This window comes from Coturnix japonica, chromosome 5, assembly GCF_054131305.1.
Source record: "Coturnix japonica strain WE chromosome 5, WE-NBRP24, whole genome shotgun sequence".
In the NCBI taxonomy this organism is placed as follows: Eukaryota; Metazoa; Chordata; class Aves; order Galliformes; family Phasianidae; genus Coturnix; species Coturnix japonica.
Window position 1 is genome coordinate 39,053,528 of NC_140667.1, and position 22,325 is coordinate 39,075,852.

The 22,325-nt window shown below is 36.8% G+C and overlaps 1 protein-coding gene across 42 annotated transcripts in view; it reads left to right on the forward strand.

Moving 5' to 3' along the window:
- The window catches only part of NRXN3 (neurexin 3), an 887,795-nt gene that overhangs the window by 847,230 nt on the left and 18,240 nt on the right, over positions 1-22,325 (forward strand). For 22 of the 42 annotated variants that reach the window (XR_014946732.1, XR_014946735.1, XR_014946733.1 and 19 more), the window contains one exon: positions 5,007-5,082. Coding sequence is in view for 33 of the 42 variants with exons in the window: in XM_085549251.1 (XP_085405377.1) it covers positions 5,007-5,082 (76 nt within the window). In the remaining 9 variants the exon portion in view is untranslated. Of the gene's footprint in view, positions 1-5,006; positions 5,092-22,325 lie in introns of all 42 variants that reach the window. The other 20 variants (XR_014946731.1, XR_014946734.1, XR_014946736.1 and 17 more) reach the window with 1 other exon arrangement.

Consider the following 22,325-nt stretch of genomic DNA (forward strand, 5'->3'; position numbering starts at 1 on the left):
TGATTCTGTGTGCCTTGATTTCTAGAAGACTGAATAGAAGAACATCTATGCTTCATGCTGTTATGCACAAAAAATAATACTTTGTACATATTCAATAATAAGTTTGAAATATTTAAGAAATAAGGCAGTATGGGAGTAGAAAAGAGATTCAGATTTAAGAAAAAAATGCTGAATTTCACCTCTATACACTTTAGGTGTGAAATGCAAATGTACTGCTCATAAATACAACTGTATTTCCCTGGTGTTGGGAAGGTATTTCTACATGGCATTTTATGGTGGTCATATCTCAAGAAGTATCGTAAATTGTGATTCCTTGGTGGCAAAGAGATTTACAATTCTCTTGCAACAAAGCATTAAGTGTCACTTTTCAAACAGTAGCGATGAAGTGGTAGTGTCTAAAAGAGTTTCAAGCAAAAGGCAACTAGGAAAATTGAATCCTACTTTACAGGGTGAAGCAACAGCTAAGTATGTATTTCTAGAAGAATTTGTCTGCAGGGTTTGAATTTATGGGTCCTTGTCATTTCTCTCCCAATAGAAGTGAGAACTCCATCATTTTTGGGTGTGTTATTTATAATTTCATAAAGCTGTTCTGTGACAGGACTTATTTTACCCAGTATGCCTAATCTTTCTCACATAATGGTGCACCCTAAGAGCAAGGTGTCAAACAAACTTTGTAGTTGGGAAAAGGGAAGATTCAGCACCTGCCATTTTGTATAGAACAAAGGAGCAAAGGTTTTGGATCTGACACATAAATTGGCGCTTTGAGCACTTGGAAGGATTGAACGACAATGCAGTCATCTCGAACAGGTCTTGTCATGCCATCTCAACTTCCTCTACACTTTACATCCCACAGCAGTATGTACCATTTAATGAACAAAGATGTAGAACTATCACCATGATTGAAGAGGCCCTTAGAATGAAAAATTAGGAGGAGGTGATTACAGCACTAATAATTCATTGAAAGGAATGGAGAACCAATTCAGTGAAATTGAAAGAATTTGAAGGTAAATATGCTCATAAATCCTCAAGGGTAGTCTCAGAGTTTAGCACTTTCTCCTGCCCCGGTTTTATTCCAAGGCAATTTCATTAAACGCCAGAGAGAGGGAGAGTAAAAATAATAATAATATAAATGCTATAAAAAATCTTTCAAAGGAAGGAATAAAAAGAGTTCCTGCCAGTGAGAGATTTTATTGAAAGTTATTATAATACCTGTCTTTAGTTTTATGGCCTTTAATACAGGGCCAAGTAATTTCAAAACTGGGATTTAAAACTAAATAAATAAATACATATTTTAAGATACTGCCGTATGAATTATTATTTTTAATATAGAATTCAGCTAATATACAGAATTGGAAAATATTTTCTCTCTTGTGTCCTATCCAATGAAAACACATTGTTTCCATCATAGCACACAGGAAACTTTCTTTACTATCTTGTCTCCTGTACATAAGAATGGTTATTATTTACCATCTACAGATTACTGGACAGACAATAAAAAATAAATCCATTTACCTACCATTGAGCCAATGGATATATGTAATTAGCTCATTTTCAAAACTGTGACAGGGAACCAGAAATGGAATAGTTGGTTTTGCTTATTGCCTCACAGTGAACTATTTCTGATGAGATTAAATGATAGTAGGGAGATTTCTGGGATTGCTGCTCACTAGCTTGTCCTATCTTGTGGAAGAAGAAATTTAATAATCGTCAAGTGAAAATTCTCTTTGAAAACGTAAAGTTTCCAGTTACAAGAAGTTACAGTTTTATGGAGATTTCCTCATCTCTGTTTCTGTGGTCAGGAATTTTCTGCTGCTTCTCAAAGTAGCCTTATTCCTCTGGGATGATTCAGATGTTGGTATCTGTACAAGGCAAGCCAATATGTGATGAGAACAGAAAATCAGTTGCTGATGGATTGTAATGAAATTCAGAGATGAAAAATACAAGACAGGAACTGGCAAGACAGATTTGGAGTATTTATCTCTTCCACGATTTCTAGAGATCTCATTAATGACCTTAAGTCTAACTCTACTTTTAGAGGGTTTTCTCCTTTTTTAACCCTCATATTTATACACATGTAATCAGTAGCATGGGACAGTCACAGAGCAAGAAGACTAGAATATCAGAGGAAATAGCATACAGTGGAAGTGGGTAGGTAGGACCATTCATTTTCAAAATGCATCTAAACCTTGCAAGATGTTCCTCAGTTTAAAAAAAAAAATTTGTTGTGCAAAGAAATATAATCTCAGTTTTTTCTAATACGTCTATCTTTCTGGTTTGAAGTGATGGTTTTAATAATGAAGAGGGGGGAAAAAGAAAGTTATAAAAGAACTCTCTATTCTTTACAAATACTGAATCAGACTGTCAATTCAATTGGATCTGATTTCAAGTTTATATTGCATGAAGCCCTTAGATATGAGCAAGTAAAGTGGGTAAATGGTAAGTGACAGTGACACACTGATAAAAATTTTATGTGCACTTCCTACTTAAAGCAAATCATTGCTGTTCTTCAATGAAATTCTGTATGTGAATTGTCAGATCTTCAACTAAGGGCAAAACCCACGTGCTCTAAATACAACCTGGAAATCAGTAAAATATTGCTGGAGTCTTAGTACTGTCTTCTAGTGGTAATGGAGAACATTCTTTATTCAGAGTGCTGTCCTTAATACTCCTTAGCACAAGTGTTTTAGAGATCTGTAGATTCACTAGCTACATTTGACTTTCTTAAAAAAAAATTCTTGTGATACTGTTTTGTTGACTTATGAATCTAAAGTAATTTACAGGGTTACAATTAAAAATTGATATCTTTCTACTCAGAGATATCTGCATTTCACTGTCGGAGGATGTGATCACTGTTTTTGAATTCTTTTGTTCACTGGGATGAATAGTACTTCATAAAATGTATGTGACACAGCCAGAATTATGGAAAGTAAATTTATTTTTTTTTGTGCATTCCTTTTTTCTTGACCTCTTGCTGAGCAGAGAAACATTTTAAGCCAGTTCATTTTAAGAGAGAATTCAGCACCGGAATTTCAACAGCTTTCCTCCATTTTCTGTGACTGAGAGAAGTTGCCAAAAAATGATCTTAACACATAAGGCAGGAAATTACTTTGTACCTGTCACCTTCAATTCCTTTTAATCTTGCCTCCCTATGGAAGTATTTAAGCATGAGATTACTGCAAGATTGCATCCTACAGAATGCTGCTGTACAACAATGCTGGTGCAAAGCAGGTAGTGTGTAATATATATGATAGGGATTCCCTTATTTTATGAATCTGATTTTATGGATACTCTGTAATTTTTTTTACAGTTGAACAATCATAGTTCTGTTTCTTGTCTCACTCTTAAGTCACTGAAATCAAGAGGGATGGAACATCAGGTTGGATGTGAATGTTCTGGCTGTCTGCTCAGTTCCATTTTTCTTTTCCTTTTTTTTTTTTTTTTTTTTCCTAAAAAAAAGAAAAGGAAATAAAGTACTCCTGGTACAAGATAACGAGGAGCTTGTTAGCATTAGGACCACAGGGGACTGAAGAAAATATTGGGACCTCAGAATACTTCATTTTGTAAATGAAGGAGGGAACACAAAGCATTTTGAAGGCAACATAGCAGTCATATGATTGGGAAGGGGACCTTATTTAAATCTGGAGTCTTTTTCTAGAGTAAGGACATAAAAGCTTTTCAATGATGTGAGATCCTCAAGAGTATTCACCTGGAGCACTGAGATATAATGTACTGTAGTACAGCCACCCTGCTCCTGAGGGACTGTGACTTAAGCCATACTCCTTGCCTGGTGAGGGACCTTTTGTCTGTTCATTTCCAGGAACCATTCCACCAGTCCTGCTCCTCAGCAGAATGTGCAGCTTTCTTCGGGGAAAAGGTGTAAAGGGAGGCAATTCCAGCAGAAGCTGTGATCTGAGCTGATACTGCTGGGCTGGGATAATTCTGTGCTGTTTTCAGGAATATTACAACCTTTGTGCAGAGGCTGCCACAGCTTCTCTCCCTAATGGTCTGCTCTACTAATTCAACTAATTGCAGCAATTACAGGCAGGAGATGCTGCTGGGAGGAGACATCAGTACACTTCTCTCTAACATGTTGCAGAGCATGCTGCTCATTAGTTAGACCAGCCACAACATATTAAAAAAAAAAAAAAAAAAAAAGCAATAACAAAAGAAAAAAGAAATGGAAAAAAGAAATAGAAAAATATCACCATCTGGAAATGCAAATAAAAGTTATGAGACTTAATACTTAATAGGGCCATGTACAGTCACGGTTTGGCTCAGCAGCCATCAGCTCAGTTACAGCCAGGCTGGTCCCAGGTCACTGGCAGGCAGGCGGGTCGGGCTGCAAGTCGGTTGGGCATAACTGAAATGTGAAGCAATTCTTTACAATGCAACAAACATGTCCTAGCTGGGGAAATGTAAAGGATTCCCATCCCAGGGGGTGCATCAGCAGAGCAGAAAGTACCTCTGCCAGAGAGTGATGCATTTACAACACAGCAGAGTTCTGTTAGCTGCCAGGGTGATGAGTATTATCTGTGTCTACCTTGTACGTTTGTCTTTGCAGGAAGCATTCTCAGCCTGGGAATGCCTCATCTGTCCTGGCTGTCATGGTGCCTTCTGGCTGGCCCCACGTGGCTCTGGTGCTTATTGAGGAGCCTAGCATGCTCCAGACAGGCCCATTGCTGACTGCTGGGGCTATGTGCCAGCAAGCAGGTGTTGGACCCACTGTCCTGTTGTGCTCAGCAGCACAGTGCCATCCATTGCCAGCCGGAACCGCATGGCAGGCTGCACCTGCGCCCATCTGAAATATTCAGCAGCACAAGTCCTCTAACAGGAGAATCCAGCTCCGTGCTACACTGGCATAGCTGGAGTTTTTGGTGCAAATTAAATATTTTAGAGGTTAACTATTGTGAAACATTTTTTGTAGGGTACTTAGCCACATCTAAAACAATCTCTTGATGTGCAAGCATCTGATACCTTTCTTCTCTGTTCTTTTTCCTCTGTCCCAGACAACAGATGACATTGTTTCATCCGCTGAATGTTCTAGCGATGATGAAGACTTCATTGACTGTGAACCCAGTACAGGTAAGTCAGGTCAGTCTTCTTTTGCTTGCTTTCTGATTTAATTTGCAAAAAACAATGCATACATATATTTATATGTGTGTGAATGTATACATATATTATTATATATGTATATATATGTGTGTGTATATGTGTGTATATATATATATATATATATCCTTATGTATATATACACTGTATAAAAATAAAAATTATACAGCCAAGCATCGGATCCCATGGACTTGGCAACAGCAAAGCAAAGCAATTTCAACACTGTTTGGTTAATATAAAGTTGTTTGCATAGAAAGCTGTACTTCTTCAAAGGGATTCTATCTAATTAATACTTTACATGTTTGTAGCAGTCACTTTACTGACACACTGGGAAATCAAAATATTAACATGGCATGTGGAAAATAATGAAGATTTATTAAGTGTGGGAGAGTTAATGTTTGAAAACCTGAGCAGGGAAACAAAAATAAAACAATACTGGTATATTAATGCCATTTACTCTTCATTAATTGTACTGAAGTTGGACTGTGCAAGGATACATTTGTCCATGGGATTTTAAATGCAGTTAACCTGGTAATATATTTATACTAATTTTGTTTTCTGTGAGCCCAAAGAAATAGAGGAGTATCAAAACGTTGTTCTGACATAACAAAATTAGTAGTAATTCTTGCCATGTTATCTGCAATGATGCTTCAAAATGTATCCATTAAAGAGTCAGAAGGACTGGCCGTATGGAACTGACTCAACTTCTTCCCTTTCAGATACATTTTGATAAATTGATGGCTATTCTTTCTGGTGAGATATATGATGTGATATCCAGCAGGCAACTGCAGTCTATTTTATTTCTTACAGGCTTTTTCAAGTCGTCTTTTTTGAGGCTTGCCATGAGTTAAGCATTCTATAATAGAGAACAGACATCATCGAATTTCTGTGTACATCTTTTAAAAAGAGGGAGTTTGCTTAGAATCTTGTGTCCTTAAAAGTGAAACATATAAATAGCTTAGGTGTTTTATTTTTATTTGTTTGGTTTTGCTTGTTTTTTTTTTAATTTATTTGGGATTTTTATTTTATTTTATTTTGCTTTAAGAAAAATCCCCAGAATGCATTATAAATGTTCTGTCCCTAATTTCCTGAAGCCGTTTAATTAATACAAGAATAACACTAAAATTCACCCAAGGCTAGAGCTTTCATATTTCTCTTCAATTTGTCATGCTGTGCCTGCATTTTTTGGTAGAACTTGGTCCTGCAGTAATCTGGGATTGGTAATGCCTTGTAGCTGGGAACTTCCACCATGCAACAGCCTTTGAACTCTCAATAGAGAAGGGAGTGACAAAATGACTGGGCTAGCTAGCAGATACTTCAGTCTACTTCCATCTCCTTTTTTTTTTTTTTTATTTCTTCACAAATCTCTGTGAGTTTTTAACTCCTCACTTGGCAAAAGAGCAGTCCAATTATTACTGGATTGTAAAGCATAGTGTTGGTACCAGAATTATAAATAAAGGCAGTCGTGAAATACCAACATAATGATTATCATGGAAGTGAGTCATGAGCTTCACAGGGCCGTGCTAGGAGGGCTGATGTACCACAATGATTTGCAAATTAGTTTGTAAGACTCATTTCATTAAAGCTTCACTAACATTTTGAGATGTCAGGTTTTGTTTTTGTTGTTGTTTTTTTATTATTATTCTGATCATCAAGAATTACAATTAAAGGAGGAAGTGGGTCCTTTATCAGACTCCAATCATATATTTTTGTTACTTATGTTTCAACACAGAAATCACAGTTACTTCAGTTGCTAAAAATGACAATAATACTATTTTCAGCATGTCCAATAAGTGGAAAAATCAGTTGAAGGATAAATGTGATAAAACAGGATGTTAAACATGAAATTTCAGGGTACCAAGTTTTTAGTACTAATAATACCTGACCCCTGATACAATCTGATATCTAAATGCTACAAACAGGTACAAACTGGATTTACAGAATAACTTGATTTTAGAACTCCTGCTACACACTACACTCAGCAGCTGTAAGTGCCTACAGATATCTGAATATTGCTATGTAAAATAATATGATTCACTGGAAATCTGTTGAAGATACTTTCCTAAGCTACTAGGTATTCTTTTACAACATCCTATTCCTCCTCCATTGGATGCTTGGTTCTCATCAGCCACTGAGTTACGAATTTCTTCACAGGAATTACTGTAGCACTGAGAATTAAAGTTAGCCTGATTATATGTAAAAAACATTCTCCCAGATGGTCCTTGCTGTTGAGATTTACACTTCCAGATTTTGAGGATCCCAGATCTCAGAGGCACTGGTGTAAAAGTTGCCAGAAGGCAGAGGGACATGGAGGTCCCTTTTGCCTCTAGGTGTAAATTTAGTTAATTCCATCACGATGAGAAGGAACAGCGACAGGTTGGTGGTGCTCTTCATTTAGATTTCTTTGAATGTCTTTTTCTTACCATTCCCACTGCATGCAGGGATTGCAGAACAGTGTCTGCATTGCACTTGATAATGAAGCACTCCCACAGCCTGTGCCTCAGGAGAGCACTAAAGCAATCTGAGCCGGCTTATAAAAATCCAGTGGTGCTGGCTTGGCTGAGCAGTTAACATTTGCCTTTCTACTTCAACAACCAAGTCAGGATTCTGGCAATATGCCAAGGTCTGCTACTTAAATGTATATACAATGAGCAAAGAAAAGAGCCAGATCATTTTGCCTGTATTTTCTGGGGTGAGAGTCTGTTGCTGTTGTTTTTTTCTTAATTGGACCCATTTGAAGTTGCTTCCTCCTGTTCGGTTGACAGGTCAGTGTATTTTACACTGCCTTCTGGCTTGCCCGATCGCTTTTACAGCAAATTGAAAATGAAATGACTCAACCCAGCACAGGCCCCTCTTTGTTGCTCTGATAATGTGTAGTTTAAAAGCTCTTGAGTTTCTGCCAAACACCAGGACTTGGCCTTCCATCACCCTCAGTGCTACAGCCCAGTAATGCAAAGGTTACTGCACTTGGTGTTGCAGCTGTGAGATATGAGATACATCACTGTGATCCTGCTGTGCTATAGCCAAGACAAGGGCGGCTGAGATGCCGCCCTGAAAATCAAAAGTGTTCAGAATTCATATGAGTCAGAATAAAAAGTTCTAAATATATTACTTTGGACTTGGTCCTGGATCAGAGATGGCACCCTACAGAGTCTATTTGGTTTCAACACACTCAAAGATAGTTCATAAGACATAAAAACATGTTCTCTTTGAGGCTTAATATCTTATGAGAATCATTTGCTAGATCTTATTGCCACTTAACTCTGATTGTCAGTTGAATCCAAGCCCCGAATCACAATAAACATATGATACACATCTTCATACTTGCATCTTTTTAGAGGAAGATAGAATAGAGGTAATTTCTTCACTCCTCTCCCCTCTGGTTTTCCCTGGCTACCTCAAGTCACTCACTGTAGCAGGCTGGTTAGTACAAGTTTAATGCCTCGCAACAAACCCTATATAGTGGTACAGGTCACCACCCCTGGCAGACCCTCGTGACCTCCCTGACTCCACCCCAGGTGCACGCAGGCACCACCTACCCAATATGCAACAGTTATGGCCTGTATCCTGCTTCCAGAATTGTTTTCTGCTGGGATTTCTGTAGCCCTGGAGCTGCAACAGGAATCTTGTCCTTACTGATGCAGCTTGCAGGCATACCCTTTAAGCACATGTGTGCGTGCATGAGGAATTATTTTGAGTGGTGGCAATGATAGCAGTGAATCCAAAAACCTTCTGTCTTTATATAATGAAGTCATTGAAGCTTTAGGGATAAAAAGTGTGTGATATTCATCTTATCACAGATAAGCCTAGATATCCTTAAATCTTGAGATCCATCAGGATGACTTACTGTAAGGGATATAAAGGGCACCCAACTGTTCATCTACCATGAAGAAACATTTATTTACAGTAAAGAGCAGTTTTCCTCTGTGGGAAGTGTCATTTATCCCAAAACACGTTTGAAATCTTTCTAGTTTCTGTGCCAGAAACACGGTGCTTTGCTCTGATTTGAGTACAGAACTCTTTTCTGGCATATTCCGAAGATCTGAGGATCAAATCTCAAGATTTCCCAAAGCTGAGTCCAGGGTACTGAGTTTGAACTTTTGAACACAGTGTCAGTGGTTTCATCACTAGTCAGCTGTCAGAGAATGAAAGACCTGTAAGGGTAGCCCTTAAACACAGCTACCTGGCTTGGTGCAGGCTGCATCTCATCTCCAATCTTGTTGCCTGTTTCTCTCTCCTATCTGACTGATGATTTCCTAGGTGAATACTTTCCCACCAGATAAATTTATTCTGTGTATTTTGTTTCCCAGAGGGCTGCATACATCGTAATGCTGGCAGTTTAGGAAGCATTTCCCATGAGATACTGCACACATCAATAGAGTAGGCCAAAAAGTACAGTACTGTGTACTGGAAATTACACAGTGCTGTGTAGCATATACCTAAACTAAAGAAATGTGTGTCCTTCAGGTATGGTGTCTATCAGTAATTTTTTGGCCTGCAGCCATCCATTTCAGGCTTCTGATTTATGGGTTAGAATGATCAAGCTCCCACTCATGTAAGCTGGAGATTCAGGTACCTGCAATCATCCAGGATCTCAGATTTGTTTGCAGAAAGCAAGCAGAATCTCTCTTTCAAGCCTTTGCATGAAGCTAATGTAGTTCACAAAGCACTGTATTGCAAGTGGAGAAACCTGCACTGAAGAGGCCAAGAAATGTGCTGATTTGTCTCCTTCCCTCCATGATCTTTTCAAACTTCTTGAAGCATCCCAGGAATTTTCACTGCTCTCTTTGGAGAAACACTGTCTCCAAATTCAGTGCTCAGTTATCCCTATTCTCTCCAAGTGTGAAGCAGATGGAGTTCTGTTCCATTTCTCATGCTGTGAACAAGGAATGCCCTTTAAAATTGGGTGCATGTCTCAAAGTGTACTGAGAAGATGCCTTTTCATCTTCCAGACTGAATGCCAACTGAATGACATACAAGTCCAAAGGAGGGAGTTTGCTCTGTGGCACTTGCCAGTGTGTAATAGCAACACTTGTTTGGTGGAATTTCCTAGCTACAGCCTAATGGCCAGGAAAACAAACAAACAAACAAACAGGTTTTACTAATCATGCAGACAATTTACAGGAAGTTTTATTTTCTTTTTATGTTAGGAATTTGAATTGAGTTTGGTTTTCAGTATATTGGTCTTTTTCTCCTACGTACACTCCAAAGGCCCTACCTATGAAGATATTTTATCTGTATATGCACTATATACTGTGTGTGTATATATACGTACATATGTATATATGTATATACTAAAGTACTAAATGACCAATATCAGCAGTAGCCCCTGTCATCCAATCACATGTTTACACAGAAATTCATGCCTTCATCTAACCCTGGCATCCGCTGGTGTGGACAGATGCATGATACTGTTACTTCTTGATGAACAAAGCACGTAAATTTCTTTTTTTGTTGGAGCTTTTTCTTTCTTCCTTTTATTTATTTGTTTACTTTTAATTGATAGTTTCATCTACCAATTAGCCTTGGGTAGGGTGGGGCAGGGAGAATAAAAAAAAATTATACAGGTATATCCATCAGTATATACACACATACTCCGTGTATATATAGATGGGTGAATACATTGTATATATTTGAAGAACATTTTCTGTCGTTTCACCTCATCTTGTGCCGCATGAATTTTTGGTGATTGATATTTTATTTTCTTTTTTATTTCTTTCCCATTTTTTTGGCTCTCAATGGTGCCATACTGCTCTTGTTTAATTTTTGAAATCATTGCTATAGTATTCGATTTATAATTTTGGACAACAAAACAATGATTTGATCATCTCAAGAAAAAGATATAGATCTGCAAACTAATAAAGGCAACAAAATCTTTTCTTGCCATCCTTAAGAAATCCACATTTTTAGACAACCCGAGAAAGTTGTGTGCAAAAGAATGAAGGTCCCTACCCCCTCTTTCTTTCTACTCTTTTCTCACTGCCTTTTTTAAAACTTCTGAAAATCTCTATCCCATCTTTTCCCTTTCCTCCTTTTTTATTTATTTATATATTTTTTTCTTTACAAATTGAGTTTTGAGGAAATGTATCCAGATGAAAAAGACAGAATTCCCTTATCCCAGCGTTCTCCCTGGAAAAAGTCCTCTAACAGCAACAAAAAAACAAAAACAAAAACCCTATAAACTGCAGATGGCATAAAAAGAATTTTATTGCAATGCAGAGTATCTGTTGTATCTTTTATTTCTGGGTCAGTGCAAGATCATTTTTGTGGCATGCTGTAGTTTAGCTGGTTTAACTAACCATGGCCTTCATTAATCCATGCATGGGCTGTGATGATGCCATCTCGTGTTTCATCAGAGCTACGCATTCAGGCTAACCAAGCAAGTCCATAGCGTGTGATTTAGGGGGATATCGTTTTAATTTTCATTTTCAGTTATATTCTAATAATTTCTTTTTGGAAGAGTTATGCCAGTACCACTGGCTGTTTCTTGCAGCCTTAATGTTGTATATCTACTTTATTATTTTATGGGTTTTTTGCTCTTTTTTTTTTTTTTTTTTTAAATTTCTTAGTAGCAATCTTATGTCTTGTCTGTGTCCATCTGTCTTGTCAGTGTGTTTTGAAGTCCATTGGTCCAGTGTTGTTATGTGATTCTGTTCTCTGTTTGTACGCTGGTGTTCAACTCCCTAGCACTATTGTTCCTCTCCCTCTTCCCTATCCCTTCCTTTCCTCCCAACATTCCCAGGGAGTCCACGAAGGGGCACAAGCTTTGAATTAGGCTGTTAGAACTGGCTCAAGGTGTTGGAATGGACATTGCAAGGTGTTCATTCACCTTTATTCACCTAAAAAAGTTGAAATTTGCAGCTGGAAGGTTTTCAGACACTTACCATTTCACTCTTATAAATGGTTTAATGGCAAAAGACTAAAGTGATTTTTTATACACAACCAGCTTTTCAGGGTATATTGGGTAAGAACTCCTGTTACCTGTACTTGAGGTGCCAGAAAACTCTATGCATGGTGCAGGCTATATGCTAAATAGAAGTTTGTGGATTTTTTCCTAAAAGACAGTCATGGGAGTGGAATATCACTGTGAATGTATTTCTAAAATCCATCATTTGTAATTCACTTGTAGTTAGGATACGAAAACCTAGGATGTACTTAAGATTCTAAAAATGGTGTATCTTTATAGGCTCAGCCTCTCCTTTGTAACTCTGTGGTATCTCCTCCATATCAATGCTGGTAAAAACTAGGTTGCTGCTGTTAGCATTTGTAAGCTGAAGACAAGTCTGGAAAGGTGTGTGGTAATGTGTAAGGCAGAATAAAAGATAAGCTGACTTTTATGGTGTCTGCTTAGACTTGGAACCCTTTTTAGGAAAAAAAAAAAAAAAAAAAAGCATCCTTTGGCTTATACAATGATGCATTCCCCAGTATCCTTAATTCTGTTCCTGCAGCCATGTTAGAATGTGAGGTTATATCAAATAGCATTGGGATGGGCATGAGCTCAATGGGGAAAGAAGCAGCTAGAAGCCTTGTAGATGATGTGCAAGACATCACAAAAAGCATCCTCACCTGTACCTTTTGCCTAGCTAGAATTTAGTTTGATTTTACACTAATTAATTAATTTGTTCTGCAGCAGAGATAAGATGACAAAATTTGTGAACATTCCTCACAATATAAGGCTTACCTATTTAATAATAGTGTTAGCAAAAGATGGAGGTGATAGAATGTGTTCATATCTCAAACATGGAATTATTTCATTTAACTTCCCAAGATATATATGTGCTGTACTTGCATGGGAATATAAAGAAGATAGACAGCTTTTCTTTCATCAGTAAGAGCCAATCATCTTAGGCTTCTTTGCTTTTCTTAACTTATATATAATCTGAGAGACATTATTGAGTGATATTAATTACAGTGGAAATGAATCAGCATTTAAAACTTGCTAGATTTATATTTTAGATCTCTGTGTGTTTTCCATAACTGTGATTCATACCAAATCTAAAACCTTTTTTCTTGGAAACTGCTTAGAATGAACAAGTGTTAGAAAATTACAATAGAATCCACTATCACATGTTTCTGTGTAATGCTGCCCTCTGTCAGAAAGACCAGAACAGTCAACCGGGCTTCCTAAACCCTGATAGTGAAAGAGACTTAAGTTTAGCTCAAGTGGCAGGTGTTACTGGTGCATCACAGTCAGAATTTTAGTCTGCATAATGAGGTCAGAGCAACCTTCCTATCTGAGCATTGTGGTGAGTTAATGAAGATCATCAGTTAATCATCAGGATGCTGACCTCTGGGCTGTGGGTGAGCTGCAGTGCCCCACTGAAAGGCCACTTCTGCTTGCCACACGTTGCCACTGTACTACCTGCAGAGAGCCACAGGCTCCTCCAGTCCGGGTGTTGCTGTTGCAGGTCCTGTTGTGCTCCCTTTTATCCCGTGAAGCCTATAGGGGCCTTTTAAATAATTCATATCTTGTCTTTTGTTTCTGGGCAGGCTGCAGGCCTCATCCTCTGTGCCATTTGTCACTGTGCAAGGGCGAGGGCTGGGGGTTGTGGTATTAAAGCCCATGACAAAAAGCCTCAACTCTGGCATGCTTTTCCCCCTCAGCTGTTGGTTCCTTCTCTGCTCTTGATGTTGCTCATTTGCCTACCTGCTAGACAGAGTAAATGAAATACTGCTTAGCTAAATGCAGTAGAGATAAAGGGAATGATGGTGACATAATATTTTAATGAACTTACTTTGATATTCAGGTGCAGGTTGCTGTGCAATACAGAAAAATTGTACTGTAATGCTAACTAGCAAGAATGTACAAGAAAACAAGGTCGTTGTTAAGGTTTTTATTACTATTCTCAATTGCTGTGGTAAATGACATTACTATATATTTTAATGAAGTAGATTAAAACCTACAAAAATAACAGGAATTCTCTGAAATGCTGAACTGAGGGAAGCAAGTGAGAAAAACAAAAGTCAAATATTTCCAGATCAGGGATTATCAGCATGGTATCATTTTCAATAAATATCACTTTTTCCTCTAGAAATTACAATTGGAATGAACCACGTTCAGGCTGCATAAGTTAATATAATGAGTAGACTATGCAGTATACAGATCTTTTCTATCAGAACTTCCATATTTGAATTTGCATCCCAGTCAGAAATTTGCTTCAAAAGCTTCACAGTTTCTCTGGTCTGATTTAGCTGGTGTAAGCATCCCTGCTTTTCTATCTAAGATCAGGAAGAGATCAGGATCAAACCTACAGTCTGGCTACCTTGCCCTTGCTGCCTTCCAGACTTTTTTATAAGCGTGTTCTCTAAACTCAAAGCCATGTGCACTGTCACATTCTGGCAGTCCTTCTAGTGCTGTGCCTATGTTATCAAGCTGACACATGTCTAAAATACTAAGATATGATATTTTCAACCTGCTGGGACTTGCTTTTTGTCCCTGTTAGCTTTGATTTTCAGCTTCATAAAATATATTGGAAAGAAAGAAAAAATAGGCAACGACAAATTCAGTGAAAGAGAAAAGGTAGTACATGACTCAGGAAGAGATTTTGCCTCAAAGGCAAATGTATGTGTATTTAGACCCTTAGATGTCCTTAGCAACTGATTCATTAGCTTTAGACCAGAAGGAGCTATCTGGTTTCTGGAAGATAAATAATATTTGTGAATATTTATGAGTTTACGGAAGCATTCTGTTAAAGAGAAAACAGTCTGAATATTTACTGATACTATAGGCAGAAATACGTTTTTGCTCCTTAAGGCTTTTATCATGTATTTCTTTTGGTCATTATGCCTAGACTTGAAGGTGCCCTTTGCATTAGAAGCCTAGAAGTATTGATGTTCACATGAACAGCAAGAACTGGAATGATATCTCAGCAGAGCAGGAAAACCTAATCTACTTCCATTTATAACCCAAGTAGATCACAAGTTTATAATTAGTTCAAAAGGCTTATTACCTTGTCTTCATTCTGCCTCTTTGTTTCACTTCCAGTTTATTAATCACAAGAACTAGAAAACAGTGCTTTATTTAATCTGTAAATAGTTGAGAATCCCAGTTCTTGAGTGATACAAAGTGTCAGTACTTTCTTATCTCAAATGTGAGAAGTAGAAGACAAAGATCATGCTGGTTTTGAAATCAGGGACGGAAGCAAAGAAATTAAAATTACTCTGACTTGACTTCTTTCTCAAATATCCACTAATTTGACAAAATATTTCATTCTACATTTTTAATTGCATTAATAAATATATTACTAAAAGCTTATAAATTGTTCATACAGTAGGATTCATTGTTGCACTTCTGCTGAGTCTCAGGAAAGCTGAAGTTATTTGGTTCCCTGGGGTGGTGTGCTAAGGATCATCAGCTTCTCTTTTGGCATTCAGTAGGAACTACAATTGTTGTACTGCCAAGCATACAAAATTTCAAAACTGGCTTCTTTTTGAGCAACAAGAAAATTCCAACGCTTTTGAGCCTTCACTAATTTTAGGTCTGTGTCAATATGAAAAGAATGAATGACAGAAGCATTTAAAAGGGGGAACAGTTCTGTTTTTGCCAGAGAAAAGACATGCAAAGCAATTTTGATCTTAATAGTTTTTTGTTTTATGTATGTGCTTCCTAATGGATGTCAATATTGCTTTCTCCCCTGGTACTGAAATGAGTATGAGTAAGTTTAGATACCAGTTTTAGAGATTACTGCTTTCTATACTAAAATCTTAAGGGCTCCCTAAATTTTACATCTGATGCAGAAAAAGAGCAAAAAATAGCTTTGAAACTAGTTAAGGTAGGTATCAAAAGGAAAAAAAAAAGGGTTGTTTTTGTTTGTTTGTTTGTTTTTTTACTGTGTGTTGGGCATAGTACCAGGTTTATTCTTATTCTAGCAGCTGAAGGATGGGCTTTGCTGGGTTGACTCCCGTGAACAAAACACCATGACCTGTGCACTATAGCTGTAGAGTGATTGAGCTCTGAGCATGAAATGATTAATGACTTTTGAGCTTTGAGAGATTTTTTGGTTCCCCTGAAGTTGTTTACTTCCATGTTTAAACATATCATATAAAGCCAAATGGAGTGCAAAGACCAGAAAAGTAGTTAAAAAAGTATTTCCCTAATTCTTTTTTTGGTGAATCGTGAAGATTTGATGTTGACAAAATACTGTGCAACCACCATCTAGTTTACTCAGAATTCAAATGAGGAAAATGATGTGACTTCTAAGATGAAAAAGGTATTAAATTTAATAAAATTAATTAAAAGATTAAAATTTGAAATTATTTTCAAAGGAATTTTAAAAAATAATGTTGCATTCAAACAAAGTATCTCATTGCAAAAGAAACCTTTTCATGTTTTAATCTCAAAACAATTCACAAAAGATATCTGTATATGTATATTGCTGTACAATACATTCTCTCTATGATTTTCAGAACTGTGAGTTAACTGGAAAATAAACAGTATAGTGACAAACTACCCAAAATTAAATGGAAACAATGTAAGGGGTTTTTTGGTTCTAACTCCGTAACTGTGGTGTAGATTTCCAAATCTGTAATGCCTTCCTTTCATGGATCTTTGTAATTGACATGTCTACATCTGCATGTATCAGGACACAGTCACTTCACTGATGAGTGCCCAGTAGTATCCAGTATCCTATAAATATGTAGTCACATGGATTATGCGAGGATTTCAGTATACTTGTCTCTTTTTTGTCATGTCTAAAATATGACAAATAACCTTCACCACTGACTGACTTAGGATGTTTTTTACAAATTCTTTTCAGTTTTTTTAACTTCCTTTGTCCCCTGTTAGGATCTCTAGAATATTAAAACATTCTTTTACCCATAGGAAACATCTGTCACTTGTTCTCTACCAATTGTTTTAGAAGAATAAATCCTTTGATTAAATTTATCAAAGAAGTCAGGCCAGTAGATTTTAGCTGTTTCATTCATAGCTTGTCATGATTTGAATAGCAATGGTAAAAGTCCATCCCCGAAGCTGTGTGATCTTTCCAGCATATGTTGTTTTTTATATCTATCATTTTTCCCCTGGAAATTCAAACAAAAATGATTTTGGAGGGAGAGGGAAAAAAAAAAAAGTATTCACTAATGCGATATTTTTAGAAGCAGCTGGTGAAACAAACTGCAAATGTTATGCCTGGAGCACCTCTATTCTAATAGCAGGGTTGTTTAAAGATTAAAACACTCATTTGTGTGTCTAGCTCACTTGTTCATGGTAATGCTTTCTCTATACCTCACAAGTGAGGAAACATGAAAAGATAGCTTGTTTTCCTGCATTTTTTCAAGGTATTTAAACACTTCTCTGCTGAAGAATGTGGGTTCAGGTAGTGCTTTCTATGACAAACAAAGTGTTAGCTTAGGAGAAACGAGTATCAAGTATCTCTACTTCATTTATTCTTCTGGAGATTTTTTCCTTTTCCTCTGAGTTGACCTTGCCTTCCTCATGGCATGTTGCAAGTTTTCTGTTGGCCTGTCTGGTAGGTGGCAGTTGTCTAAACACAAGCTGCTAATTCATATAGATAGCTTAAGAAATTCTTATGAGCTGCCTGGCTCGGAGTTCCTGGTGTGAGAAAACTGTCTTCACACAGAAATGTTTACAGCGTCCTATGCAACTAGAGCAGTTTTGTTTTTCCATGTCAAATTTTCTTAGCTTTTTTATACTTACTAATTTATACTCATGGATTGAAGGAGTTGAGTACCAATTGAGGCAACAGGCATCTGAGCATCTTTGAAAAACACATTTTGTGAAGGCCCAGGTTTATGCTGGAATATCAGTAAGTGTTGCTACCTACTGTTTTTGCCTCAGAATTCCCATAAAAGCAATTATTTTCTTTCTTGTATTTTTAGTGTTTTGATTTCTGATGCCATTTACATGTTTAAGAAATATTTCAGCAGCTGGATCCCAGGAACAGTTGCATGTTGGATGTCCAATCTCTTGTAGCTTTATTGCCATATTTTATCCAGCATGTGAAAGGAGCTTTGTGGATATTAGATATTCAGAACTCTAAATTTTAGATTTATACGCTGACAAGAGACAGTCAGTACTTTTGTGGACCAAGCCCTTAAGGACTGTATGAATGACAGGACTTGAAATAAGACCTTGGAGTCTTAATTCTTCTTTTGCATTCAAACCTCAGTTAATCTCTCCTTCATTTTTAAACAAAGGTTGCAGTTTGATCCTACAGATTCCTTAAACCTTCTGTCAGATACACAGTCCAGGAGGTCATTTTTCTGTGGATCCAGTCATGTTCAGGCAATGACAGCTTTTACTGTGGTATGTCACATTACATTAATTTTCTTATACAAAAGAGATTTTAGCAAATGCAGAATAAGACAAATGAACTATCTACAGTCAAGCTAAAGATTTCAGACATGAGCTTAGAGCAATGATCATTGTTCCTTGCTGAACAGCACTTCTTTATCAGTTTTCTCTTTCGGTTTGTCTTGTGCTGTTCTTTTCCAGTAATGAAATGCATAGAGCTGTATATATCATTTCAGGGGTAGCAGTGACAAAGCCATGTAAAGAGGCACTGTTATCTCTCTGCTCCATTACAGTGAAGCCTCTGCTTATACACCCGAATTCAGAAAATAGTTAGAAAGCTTAATAAACATAGAGTCTGGCTTGAAGGAAGGAGATTCTCTGCAATGGAGGATTAAGGGATGACGAATTCAGCTTCCTTTTATAAAATCTAAGAAATCTGAGCTCTACGTCTCTGACTGGAGCTCTGGGAAAGAGGCTGGAAATAAGAATTAAGGAAAGTATACACATGTATGTATAAATATATACAAATACATATTTACTATATACAGATATATGTATATAAGCATAGATAGAAAAAGAATCATTCATTAGTTTCAGAATACAGTGACCGATTTCAGATATTTCTAGCAAATAGCTTCCAAAACAGAGTGCTGGTAATATTCTGTATTGGTCCCTAGGAGATGGACTGTATGTCATATGTCAGGTCTGTGAGCATACTGTAAGAAACTATACACTTGCTCTACCTAAATGCCAGTGGAAGTTAGCAATAATGCATAGAATCACTGTCATCAGAGTAAAACTGTAGCAGGTGAGTCTCTTAAGTTTCAGTTGTAGGTTAGTTTACCAGACCTGAATATCAGATCTAAAGAAATGAATTGTGAAATTCATTTCCTGTATTGAAAAAAAAAAAAAAAAAAAAAAAAAAATCTGTCTGCAGAAAGAATTCCAGAGAAATTAAGTTAGATAATAAGTGTAAAATACCAAGAGCAGAACTTCTTCACTGCATTCCTTACTTGTTTAAAAATCTTTTCCATGCCTTTTGTCCAGAGTGATTAGGAAAGTCATGTTGATTTTGTTGTGGAAAACAAAGTAGTCAGCATTTGATCCAGATTCCAGTTTGGAATCTGGATGCAAATTAAATATTTTTGTGGTTTAAGAAAAAGTAAATAAAAATAAAATTGTGTGTAAATTCCTATATGTATGCACCTGCATGCATAATCACTAATTGCATTAGCTACATGGCTGGAAAATCTGGCAGTCTGATCTTGTGAAACATTGAGTACATTCCATTTTTACAGAGATTAATGAAAGTAGAAAGTATTTAGCTGAGTTGCTATAGGTATTGTGGGGGGGAAAAAAAGAAATCCAGATTCAAATCAGGGTATGAAAACAAACTATTTCTATATGGTGTGACATACAGGAAGGGCTATAGCCAAAGCATTAAAAGTTCAGTTGTTGACTACTTCAGCTTGTTCTTATGAGGTGCATATCATCCACATTTTTACTGTATTTTATTACAATGCTCTACTTTATTCTATGTGGCTTTAATACATAGGACATGCCTGTTGATTTTCTGAGATCAGGAAGCTTCTGACTTCCGTTTAATTTTTTTGAGCCCAGTTGGCACATTTATATTCTACTTATTAACATTCTGAAAGAGAGCAGAGATGAAGCCTGCTCTTTTTTTTTTTTGGAAGTATGAACTGTCTTTGAAGTAAGCCACTGCAACTTCCCTTTTCATTTCTGCTCTTGATAATGTTTTGGATTGTCTCAGTCAGATCTTACAGAACACTCCAACCAGAATGGCTGGTATTGTGTTAAACCAGAAACGTACAGTTAGTACAGTTGCATTGTTTATCTCAGACTGAAATATTTTGCAGTTACTGAAAAATCAGAATAGACCTTTAGTGAGGAGGATGAATACTGTTGTCATGACTTTATAGTTACTGAAATCAGAGAATTTAGAAAGGTGCTTTCTTTGGTGATTCACTAATAAGCTTTAGTTGGGAAGTACACAGAAAGTTTGACAGATGCATGGAGGATTTGTAGGATATGTAACAGAGGATGAAGGAGGAAATTGTATTACTGATGTTAAAAGAAAAGAAAGATTGCATTTGCAAAAGAGGAGAAAATATTTCTGAAAAGAAATTATTCTTTTTGCTTTAACAAATACGGGTTTTTGTAATGAAAAGTTGCTATTTCACTTGTGGCTATAACTGAGTGCTATCGATAAGCAAACAATTAAAGTCTTTTCTCTCCTTCACTGACATGAATGCTTGCTTTTAGAGTCTGCTCCACCCACTTTAGTAGTTTTGTATCCTTCTGGTTCCAGCAGAGCCCACGAGGCACTAGGATTGAAGCTAGGTTCCAGTCTGTTTCTCACTTCATTGGTGCATTGGTGGAGTAACTTACATACATTCAATTTGCAAGTTCAGTCAGTAATATTTCTTTAAAACTACTGAAGGCAATAGGGTAGCTCTGAGGCTGTTGAGGGCACACTTTGACCTACAGTCTTTAGTTATGAGTAGTGATGATGGGAGACCTGAACCTGATGCTCAGATCCCAAAACTGAGTTGGCAGAGACTTGGTATGAAGAGTATCTTTAAAGCTGCAAATAGATGAAATACTTTTTAAGTTGAAAATGCATCCACTGAGATATAATAAGCATGGAACCCCATGGCAGAATTTTCAAAGTGGATTGCTTTTTTTTTTTCTTTTTTTTTTTTTTTTAAAAAAAAAAGGGGGGGGGGGGGGGGGGAAGATAAAGCTGTCAAAGAGCTTGAAGTTCTTCTCCAGTTAACCCTGTGCACTATCTCCATTCCTATGAAGACAGAACACATGCAGCTTTCATCTTATTCCAAAGCCATGTACATTTGTGCTGAATTCTTCCCTTTCTTTGTAGTTATATATTTCAATTGTGCATTAGTTCCCTTTTTCCCTGTTTTTCTGCTGATGTTACCACTACTAAATCACCTGAAATTTAAATAAGGTAATAATATGAAATTGAGATGGAGTTGCAGTGTGGCAATGGAGGCTCGGAGTTTCTTGCATACAATAATTAGCCAATAAAAAGCCAAAGACAACATTTTCAAAGCATGGGGCATTCACATATTTAGGAATGAGGCACCATAATTGAATATTGAGGAGAGAGTCTTTTGCATGCATCTGTTTAACATGTCATTGAAAGCAAGCAGTTGAGTATTTGGCTTCTGACATGGTTCCATTTTGATGAATAACTCACTACAGTGGAAGGTAGTAGAAATAAGCCCTTACATTTACAATTAAAGCACAGTATGCATTGTTCAGGCACTGGGCATAAATGGTAAGATTGCCAACTCTCCTTCAGAACGCTGTTGGTCCATGTGCCTGTCCATGTTTAGCACTGTTTTTCAAAAGGCAAAGAACTAGACAAGCAGGCCCAGATTTTTATAATGAGTCTTACATTGTGAAACTTTTCTTCTAACTTCAAATACCATAATATGCCAGTAAACCTCAAGGCACTGTGGTAAGTATTTAAATAGCTTTTTAATTCATTCACAAAGTTTAAATTTGTAGGTTTTGCCAATAGCAGAATTACCCAAATTAAGTGTTTGTTCTTTTAACATAACACTTCCCATTCTGTCTCTGTTCTCATTGTGCTGAAGACCATCACTTGCAGTAAGAATATGAATAAGAATTATAAATTCATCAGCAAAAAAAATTCTCCAGCAGAAAATTTTGTACCTCATACAGATAAAAGAAATTAGAGTCTATGAGAAAGTAATAGACTTTCCTATTACAATCTAATGGTAAAATATCTTATTTCATAGCAGAGGAAAGCTGAATATGATAAGGGATTTTCTTTGTGTTGGTTTTTGTTTTTTTTTTTTGTTTGTTTGTTTGTTTTTAGCTTCTATTAATTAACATTCCATACTATTAGACTTGGCTTGCAGTTAACTTTCATTCCACAGGTATTCATGAC